This window comes from Hipposideros armiger, unplaced genomic scaffold, assembly GCF_001890085.2.
Source record: "Hipposideros armiger isolate ML-2016 unplaced genomic scaffold, ASM189008v1 scaffold_41, whole genome shotgun sequence".
Classification (NCBI taxonomy): Eukaryota; Metazoa; Chordata; class Mammalia; order Chiroptera; family Hipposideridae; genus Hipposideros; species Hipposideros armiger.
This window is the reverse complement of record NW_017731391.1, coordinates 1940361-1951024: the sequence shown is the minus strand read 5'-3', so window position 1 is coordinate 1951024 and position 10664 is coordinate 1940361. Positions and strand designations below refer to the sequence as shown.

Genomic DNA, 10664 nt, shown 5'->3' with positions numbered 1-10664 from the left:
GAAAAGAAACAAGTTTCAGAAAAATTAGTTATGTTATCTCTCTCTCTTGCATATATATATATATATATATATATATATATATATATATATATATATATAATATATATATTTGAGACTCAAACCCCATGCATTCTGGGCAACCAGTTTTAGAGTTAGAGTTTTTAGTTTCTCAAACTGAAGAACTATATTGTCGGTAGTGTTAAAGGAATAGCATGACACCACAATGTTCATGGCAGCATTATTCACAATAGCCAAAAGGCAGAGGCATCCAAAATGCCCACTGATAAAATAAAGGATAAAGAAAATGCAGTATACACACACAATGGCCTCAGAAAGGAAGGAAACTCTGACACATGCTACAACATGGATGAATTTTGAGGATGTAATGCTAAATGAAATAAACCAGACACAAAAAGACAAATACTTATATGATTCCACTTATGTGAGGTACGTAGAGTAGTCAAATTCATAGAGTCAGAAAATAGAATGGTGATCACTAGAGGCTGAAGCAGGAGGGAATGGGCAGTTATTGTTTGGTGGATACAGAGTTGTAGTTTGGTATGATGAAAAAAGTTCTGGAAATGGGTGATGGTGATGGTTGCACGACAAGGTGAATGAACTTGATTCTACTGAATTGTACACTTAAAAATGGTTAAAATGGTAACTTTCATGTGACGTATATTTTATTTACCACCATTAAGAAAATAGTATGCAATCATCTTTAGGCTTAGTTTAAATTACTTATTCATAAAACAAGAGTATCATAACTCATTATATTAATGAGTGGCATAACAGCCTACACTGATGCTTAGCATACAATCTGAAAGAGATTTTAAAAGGCATCATTTTCCAGAAAAGCACTGAATACTTTCCTTTGCCTATAAAATACCCTTTTATGTTAATATTTTCAAGAAAATATTAAAACAGGGAGATTATTCTGGATTATCTGGGTAAGCCCAATGTAATCAGAAAGAGAGATCCTTTCCTTTCTCTCAACTGGTTCTCCCAATGGAGAAGTGGAGTCAAGGTGAAGGTCAGAGTGATGTGATGTGAGAAGGACTTGACCAGCTGGTGTTGGTTGTAGTAGTTAATGTTAACTAATACAATTTTAAATTTTCAGAAAAATTAAAATATGTAATCTTTGGACCTCTGGCCTTTCCAGAGTTCAAGGTTGGATCTAGACACACACAAAACAGGATTCTAGTCTTCCAACATTTGAATTGAGCAATCTCAAAGTCCCAGCTGGACAAGTTAGTCATTGACAAGCCTTTAACTCCAACAGGGAATTATAGACAAGTTGGTTGAGTGAGCACTTTCTCTTCAAGGAGAGAGAGAAATGAATGAAATTTCACTTGCTCTACCTCCCCACTTTACAACTCGAAAGATTGAAAACCTGGAGATGTTACATGATTTGATTCATGTTTCACAAAGAACTTATCTTCATAGAAAAGAAGCTAAAGTGTCTTTACTTCCATTTTACCAGGTGTTATGGTTGATGTGTGTCCCTAAAAAGATATGTTTCTCTCTACCCAGGAATTGTGAACAAGACCTTATTTGGAAATAGGGTCTTTGCAGATGTAATCAAGTTAAGATGAGGTCACTAAGGTGGGCCCTAATCCAAAATGACTTGTGTCCTTAAAAAGAGAGGAGAAGAAACACAGAGACAGAGACCCACCCGGAAGGATGACATGAACACATGCAGGGAGATCACCATGTGACTCCTGAGGCAGAGACTGGAGTGAGGTGTCTACAAGCTAAGGAGCATCAAGGATTTGTGTCTACAAACCAAGGAGCAACCACCAGGAGCTAAGAGAAAGAACCGGAACACATTCTCCCCCAGAGTCTCAGAGGCAGCACAGCCCTTCCAACACCTTGATTTTGGACTTCTAGCCTCCAGAACTCTGAGACAAATTTAAGCCACCCAGTTTGTGGTACTTCATTAAAGCAACCCTAGGGAGCTGATATATCAGGCATCCCCTTAAATGCCAAGCAACCAATGCCTTTATCAAAAGCCCCCTTGTATTGTCCAAATTATGCCTCATAATTTATGCTTAGAGGAGAAATAAGATTGAGAAACAATCATTAGTTCTGATGATAAATTTTTTTTATTAATTTGAAGAAAAGCAATAATGAGTCTCTAGAAGAAACAAACAACAGTGTTGGTAAATGCTGCAATACTATTTCTCTGGAACATGCCATTTTTCTATTAAAAAACATTTGTGATTGATATCACCACAGAGTTTTGTTCTTTTTGTCTAGAATGAATGTCGCTTTGTGGCTAAGCTCTTTCATATAAAAATTTTACTTCAGAAGATAACATAATACAGTGGTTGGAGAATTCTGTCATTTTTCTTTTGTGGACCCCAATCCATGACCTGGCAGTACTACTACTGTTTGGATACTGCTTGGTGAGGAAAAGGAACATTTGGGAAATCCTCCATCTCAGAAGTCATGCGTTGATGGGGCAGAGCCAGGCTCACTTGATGAATCACATTCTGGAACAATCCCCAGCTTTGTGAGACACATATTTCCTTTCAAGCCAAGAGTCTCTGCCCCCAGGGAGCCCCATCTCTGGCCCCACTTAAATGCTCACTGGGTTAAGTAATAAGGTAAGGCTGTGGAATCTCAAATTCCCTCCCCAGGATAAGGAAGGAGCAAGACAAAGTCCAGGCTGAAATACATGATTTGCCTGGAGAAGGAGGGAGGTAAGTTTTGACTCCCACTCTATAACCCCCATGTCTGGACCTTCTCATTTTCACCACCTCCAAATTTTATGCAAACATTTCCTCTTCCCAGATCCACAATTTTCTCCCCACGTGAGACTTCTGTTAGCTCTCATCTGACTCCTACGGTGGTTCTTTGATCGGCCTTCCTGGCCACAGCCTTTGTTGGCACCTGAGCTTGTGGCCAGATGAATCTTCCTTAATATAGTTTTAAAAACATCACTGCCATTCTTAAACTTTTGAATTTATATTTATGATGTGCAAGATACTGCACTTTATTGAGACATCATGTTGGGGAAAATTTCAATAAGCATCTGATGTGTACAATACTTTGCTTTTTTTGGAGGGAGAGGGCTTGTAGGATCTGAATTTGGGATAAAGTAGGGGATGTGAGGAGGGAGCCTTTCAAACTTTAACAAGCATCAGAATCACCTGGAGGGCTTGTTGAGATACATTGCTGGGCCCCACCCAGAGTTTCTGATTCTGGAAATCTGTTCCCTTAAAAACAAGTTCTCCAGGCAATTCCTTGCTTCAGGCCGTGTTGCTCTCAGAGAAAATATACGGGGAGGAAGATTAAATGCCTCTACCACTGCTGGCAAGAGCTAGTGCATTCAAGTGTTTATTCAGATCCTGGCAATGATTGTCTAAGGTTGTATTGATTGGGCACATAATCAATGTAGAAGTGTATGCACCTGTGGTTTAGCAAACCCATAACCCACCCTCCATGCACACGGTTGTGATCTTTGTTCCTTGGCAAAGTCCCCACAGAGTTAGAGAGTTTACTTTGTTCCTTCCCCAACACACCTCTCTCTCCCTTCATTCCGCCTCCTGGCATTGCCCATTCCTGTCCTGTTTGTTTAAATTCCGGTGAGTGGGAAGTGTGTGCACCGTTCGGCATCGTCTCATAACTATGTTTTTCCTGACTCCAGTCTTGGTAGCAGTTGTCTGCATTTTGATTGTGTGGATCTTTAAAAGTGCTGATGGAAGCATCGAGAGAGGGAACGGGGAGCCTGGAGCCACGGTTGAGGCTCGACCCTGGGTGGATGAAGACTTAAAGGACAGCACTGACCTCCACCAAGAGGAAGAAGGTAAAGACACGGGCAACACTACTTAGCTTCCACCGTTTGCATTTTTATGATGCGTGCAAGTTGATGGCAGGGCTTATGGAGGGGAAGAAACTCATGCAGGTGAGTTTCCTAATCAACCTCTATCGTGCAAGCAAATTAGTGCTTGACAGGGACATGTTGTTTCTCTCAGGTGGTCAGCTTGTTACCTGCTGGCACCAACTCCCCGTCATTCCTGGATGCTCATTAAAAAGCTGACGACGGCTGACACTGTCCTTGGCTCCATCATGCTCGCTCTGGCTGTTAAAACCTTTCTGAAGGGGCACATCACAGGCTCCGGGTGGCTGTGGTCAGGTTTTGATAGAAAATTTAGAAAAATTTAAAAAATGGCATCTGTTGAGGGACTTGCTACCTTTCATTGTGCCATGCCCTGTGGCCACTGTCTTCAAAACCGAGTGTCCAATTCAGTAGACGAGGCAATAAACAGGCCACATTTAGAGAAAGTGTTTTAAGAAGGCTTGAGGGCGTGGTGGGGCAGCTAGGATAAAGGACAAACCAGGCTTGGTGAATTAAGAGGACATGAATAGCAGGGGTTAGGAGACACCGCAGGTAAGAGGAGCAGATAGAGTATCAGCATAGGGACTGAATCCCTGGGAAAGGTGCCGAGAAGATGGGAAGACTGCGCTGATCAGGGGAAGGGGCGAAATGAGATGGGGGAGGGCAGGCGGGCCGGTCATGGCTGACTGAGAAACAAGAGGTGAGGAGCCTTGGGTAACTGAGTCTGAGGTTCGTCTGAGGTGGGTTTGTGGAATGGATTTGATGTGGAAGAGGCTCAGTGATTATCAGCTGGCCACCTGAAAGTGCATGTGTATGTGTGTATATGTGCACGTGTGTATATGTATGTGTGTGCGTGTTTGCCTATGTGTGTGCGCGCGTGTGAGTGTTCTCGGGAGCGGGGGTGGGGCATACCGCTGCAGTCCGTGCTGGGAGCCAGCAATGCTGAATGTCCCTCACGGGGTCAAAGCCCAGGCAGCCTCCTCCTGGGGCTGCCTCTTACTCTCTTCTGGTGAAGGAAACCCCACCTGCATGCCAATTATGCCCAGTTGAGAAGCGCTTCCCTTGACCAAAGGGATGTGCATTATGAAGCTGAGTAATGATTTGTCCCGGTGAGGATGGCCTGATGGCGAAGGCAGCGGGAACGCAGAGCAAGGAATGAGTCAGGGTGAAGTTAAAGGAAGAACAGGAGGGTCTGGTAATTAACTGGATATTGGAAGAAGAAGGAGAGGGCACGATTTGGAGGCTGGAGGAGTCAGAAGGACACTCGCATAAATGGGTAGGGCAGAGAGTCCAGGTTAAAGGGGAAGATGAGTGTAGTCTAGGAATTTTCAGATTTGAGAAGATCGTCACACGTAGGAGAGAAACAGGAGAGAAGAGTCTAGCTCAAGGTCCCCGGTACTGATTGGAGAATCACCAGCATAAGGGTGGGACTTGGGACTTGGGAAACTAACAAATATACTAAGTGGGTATCGCTAGAGAGAAGGCTGAGGATGGAACTGAGGTGGGGTGAGCACCTGCTGTAAGAGGAAATGCGGTGGGAGACACGGGCTACGGAAAGGAAGGTATGGAAAAAGGAGTACTGGATAATAATGGCACTTACTGCGTCCAGTGTCACATTTTACACGTAGTAAATCACTTAGCCTTCATAACAATACAATGAGGTGGCTATCATTATCCACATATTACAGATAAAGAAACTGAGACTCAGGTAGGCTAAGTCACCTGCTCAACAGGTAGTGGTGGAGCCAGGACCCAGCCAGCCTGGCTCGAGTCCAGGCATATAACAGTTTGCTCGGCTGCCTTTCCAATAGGAGAATGACCTAGAACCCAGGAGGCAGGAGATGACCAGCAGGGTTAAAAATTCCCTGAGAACTGAAAGGTAGTGTGCATTGAGGAAAGGCCACTGGATTGAAGGCCCAAGAGTTTGGGAGATACAAGGGGGATCGATAAGGCTGGTGGGGAGTCAGACCTGGGGCTGGGCCTGAAGGTTGGGGACACAGAGCAAAGCGATATGCAGGGGCTCAGAAACAAGTTATGTCAATGCCACCCAGGATAGTGGTGCTCTCTTCAAGTGTCTTTCCACCTGAACACCCCAGATTCCCCAGCCCCACCACCCCACTTGCTGCTAGTGAAATAATCAATCTAGACTGCAGCTAGGGAGGTGAATGGCTGAGAAGCCACGCAAGAGGCAGAGTGATGGCTGGGGTAGTAGGGAAGGTTGCTGTTCTCTGGACAAGTGTTGAGCCCTGAAGTTGCTCCCATCCCCACCATCAGAATCTGTTTACTGCATCTCCCTCAACCTTAGTAAGTATTGCTCTGCAAAGCTCCAAAAAAAATCACAGGAGGGAACAAGAATGATATGACACCAATTGGCCTTGTAGTTTCATAGCTAGAAAATATTTAGCCCATTTGCAAAGATTTTAAAGTGGAACTGCAAAACACAAAAGAAATTTGTGTGGAGGCCAGCCAAAAATAGCTCTGGGTTCAACATTAAAGGAGAGATGTGACCTAGCATTACTTGGCCATTAAACCTAATTATGGAGCAATTTAGAGTTCCTTGACATTAAAGCAATGATAAAAGAGAGTTGCTTTTGGTGTCAATAGCCAACCCCAAGTGCAGCAGCACAGGACGCAGATTAAAAAGCAAACCACAAAAGCACATGTTTGTTTTGGAATATGTGGGCTTTACAACTTGCATAAACCCCCCAGGGTGACTTGGCTGACCTAGGATGGAGCCAGGACAACCGCAGAGTTTATAGAGGCGGTTCTCTTTTCTCTTGGTGAGGGCCACATTCCTGGGGGCAGTCAGGAGCTTGAGAGGAAGGAGAGAACTGGTACCTTTTGAGTTTGTATTGCTTCACTCTTCAAGCCTGGCTCAGCCTGCCCCAGGCAGGACGTAAAACCATCTGGCCTGGGAGGGGCTCCAGGCACAGCAGGCCCTCCTATGCCCCCAACGGAGTGCCCTGCAGGAAATTTGGGTTTAACAGTCGAACCCAACAGTGCTTAGGCCATGTTTCTGCCCTGCTCAGAGATAATGGGCAGTTGAATAAGGCTCAGCAGCCACTTCATTCTGCTAGAGAAGCACCTACCCTGGACTTTCCAAGCTGTGGAAATTGCCAAGTCATGCACCCAGCCTGTCTAGTTTTTATACCAATGCTGGCTGAATGGATCTAAGAGTTGGTAACTTATGGCTCAGTTAAGGAAGCGTTTCATGCATTTGCTCGTTTATCACTTACTGACTACAGAGGTGGCCAGATTTCATGACAAATGGTGCAGAAAGTATCTTTGGTGTTGAAAGTCTTTATTGACACATTTGATAAAGTTCAGCGTTGGTACTGATGAGATCTGGGTTTGGTTCAGAATTGAATGCTAAAAAGCTGATAAGTGTTTGTTGTCACTCCCTCATCCCACCTACTTCCTTTTTGCTTAGTAATTGGGCTTCCTCCGGACATGTGTACAGTCTGGGCCCAATGTAAAAACCTTACCCTGGCTAGGACAATGTAAAACAAAGTTTCTTATGACAAGCACTAAGCAAACGATGGTACCTGCTAGCATTGCATCTGGGTTCTCAGTCCCTTTGAAGTTAGTCCCCCTTTCATGAGAGCTCCCTCCTGCCGGCCTTTCCCCATCCTCAGACACCTAGGAGTGAAGTGTGTGGGAGCCAGTGTGCATGAAGGCCAATCCTCTACCAGACTTCCACCGGGGGTGGCCCAGACCTTCAGGGCCAGGTCTTGGGTCTTCTCGCCCTCTTCCCTGTGTTCCTACTGTCGTTCTCATCTTTATGTGAGGGCTCCCAAAGTGACATCATGCCTTCTAGAACTTCACTTTCATGCTTGACATCTTCACTTGAGTGACTCCCAGGCACCTGGAACGTGATACACTGTTGATTCCTATGCCTACTTCTGCCCACCTCTCCCAAATTGTTCATCTTTCACCCTCTTATCCCAGTGGATGGTGCCATGTCTACCCAGGCGCCAAAGCCAGCAGCCTGGGAGTCATCCTTATTTCTTCCCTCCCCACCAGCCCCCAACCACACACCTTCACAAGTCTTATCGTCTTTATCTCCAAGACGCTGTAATAATCAGGGCATTCCTGTCCTTCTCTCTGCTGCCCGGCTGGTCCCAGACAACATCATCCCTCACCCGGGCTATTCAAACGTTCTGTTTACGGCTGTTCCTTTTTTTCACTCTGTCTCTCTCCAAACTATACCTTTAAAAGCATAAGTTAGATTACATCACACTTCTGCTTATACCTTTGTACTCCTTCCTATGACACCTTGGCTTAAATAAGGAGCATTTAATCCACTTAATTTCAGGGCAATTATTCTTGTTGCTGCTAGGATTTCAGTTATTCTTCTTATTGTTCTTCCTAAGGTGATATTTTTTTTCTCTGGCTGCTTTTAACGATTTATATTTGATTATAAACGGTATTGGGCTTCTTTTTCTTGTACTGCTTGGAATTGACTGGGCCTCTTATATAAATATGGAGATTTGGCATTTTTCATCAATTCTGGGGGAAATCCCGGACACTAGCTCTTCAAATATTGCCTCTGCCAGATCCTCTTTCTTAATCTTCCTGTTGTGACTATCAACAAATGTATTTTAGACATTCTTACTCTACTCCATTTTTTCTTGCTCTTTCTTTATATTTTTCATATTTGGTCTCTTCTTGCTCCATTCTAGATATTTTTTTCTGACTTATTTTCTAGTTCATTAATTCTTTCTTTAGGTATGTCTAACCTGCTATTAATCATATCCATTAAGTTCTTAACCCTATTATTTTATTTTTTGGTTCAAATAGTTTTATTTTTTTAATGTCATCTTTTGTCCTTTTTTAAAATTTTTTTTTATTTTTTTTTAAAGATTTATTGGGGAATTGGGGAAGGAGAACAGCCAAGTTGCTGTCCTTTAATCTTAGTTGTGGAGGGCACAGCTAGCTCAGCTCCAAGTCCAGTCGCTATCCGGCTGCCCGTCAGCAGCTCAAGGCAGCTCAGTTCAAGGTGCTGTGTTCAATCTTAGTTGCAGGTGGGCAGAGCCCACCATCCCATGCAGGAGTCAAACCAGCTTGTTGTTAGGAGCACGTGCTCTCACCAGCTGAGCCATCTTGCCATCTGTTGACAGCTCAGCAGCAGCTCAGCTCGGGCACAGCTCAGGCACAGCTCACTGGCTCATGTGGGAATCGAACCTGCAACCCTGTTGCTCAGAGCTCTCACTGTTAACCAACTGAGCCACTCGACCGGCCCATCCTTTTATCCTTTTTGATACCCTACAGATTTATATAAATGTGTCCTCTTTTTCTCTATATATATAGTAATCATAGTAGTTTTATCTTTTGAGTATGCTAATTCCAACATTTGGAGACTTTAGGCATTTGACTTGATTTTAAAAAAGTGATTCTGCTGTTTCTTCCTCAGGCTTTTTTGTTGCGTTTTTTATACTGGATTGTATTTTGTGGGTTGCTGGTAGTTATATTTGTGAGCTTATTAGTATATTGACATTTGCTCTTGCTAGGTGACAGAGGTATTTTCAGGTAGAACCACCAAGTTTAAGTTTGAGGCAGGACCCACCAAAATAGTATAACCCTTTAGGGCCTGATTTATCTATGATTCATGCTTTCCCTAAGGATGTAGTCTTGGGGTTCCAGCTCATTAGACTCCTACTGTGTATGGGCCTGGGCTTTGATTTCTAAAACTATAAAAATGAAAATTTAAATGTGTAGAGATTAGCAAATACAATCAGGGAAAGTGCAGCTTCTGTGCTTACTTGACTCTGCAGGTTCATATTTTCCCTTTAGCTTTAGCCTGGGAATGTCTTACTATGTCGTCAGCAATACAACAGTTTTTAAAAGGACTTCAAAAATATTTTATTTAGTGATCTGAATGATTTTCAGCTGGTGAGAGATGGTTTGAAATAAGCTAGTTCACCATTAACAGAGATTTGCATTTCTCATCTTTGTGTAGGTAAAACAATTTGTTTTTCTTGATTTATAACCAGTCTGGAATTTGAAAAATTGTCAAAATCTGGGGTCAGGAGTCTATAGGTCTATTCATCTCATCTTTTGTTGGTGTTTTGGAGCTCATAACAGACATTTTTGAGAACTTTATCTTTTTCTCCTCTGCGACGGTCAAGAGAGATAATTTAATTTGCTACTTTCCTTGTTCTTATTTGCAGATGCTGACGAATGGCAAGAGTCAGAGGAAAATGTTGAACATGTCCCATTCTCCCACACCCGGTATCCTGAGAAGGAAATGGTTAAGAGATCTCAGGAATTTTATGAATTTCTCAATAAGAGACGGTCTGTGAGATTCATAAGTAATGAGCAAGTCCCAATGGAAGTCATTGATAATGTCATCAAAGCAGCAGGTCTGTAATTGTATATTGGGCCTTTGAGAACATCAGCTGCTTTATTGCTGTGACTATGTTGGAGCAATGTTGAAATTCAAACACAGTGAATAAAGCCTAGCGGTATAAGCTTACCTATAAAGTCACAGCCAGGTATACACTGACTGCCAGAAACATAACGAGTCTGCTTTCTATTGGGTTGTCGGAAAAGTCATGACGTATTTTTTCTATGTTTTTCGTTGCAAAAATGCGTCATGATGTTTCCAACAACCCAATACAAACTTTTGACTATTACAGACTTCTTGGGAGCAAATGTGACAAGAGTTTAAAATGTCTGAAATTATTTAACATTACGAAATTTTATTAAAAACTGAAGTTCCTGAACACACTATTATACATTAGAAGAGAAACATCTCCTCCCCCGCTTTAAAACACACACACACACACACACACACACACACACACACACACACACACAC

At 43.0% G+C, this 10664-nt stretch overlaps 1 protein-coding gene across 2 annotated transcripts in view; it reads left to right on the top strand.

The window, feature by feature from the left end:
- Positions 1 to 3553: 3553 nt before the first annotated feature.
- Positions 3554 to 10664, top strand: part of IYD (iodotyrosine deiodinase) — a 16991-nt gene continuing 9880 nt past the window's right edge. Inside the window, exons 1-2 of one of the 2 annotated variants that reach the window (XM_019638907.1) lie at positions 3554 to 3811; positions 10015 to 10206. In XM_019638907.1, the coding sequence (XP_019494452.1) occupies positions 3634 to 3811; positions 10015 to 10206 (370 nt within the window). In that variant the 5' untranslated portion in view covers positions 3554 to 3633. Of the gene's footprint in view, positions 3812 to 10014; positions 10207 to 10664 lie in introns of those variants that run through there. The other variant, XM_019638910.1, reaches the window with a different exon arrangement.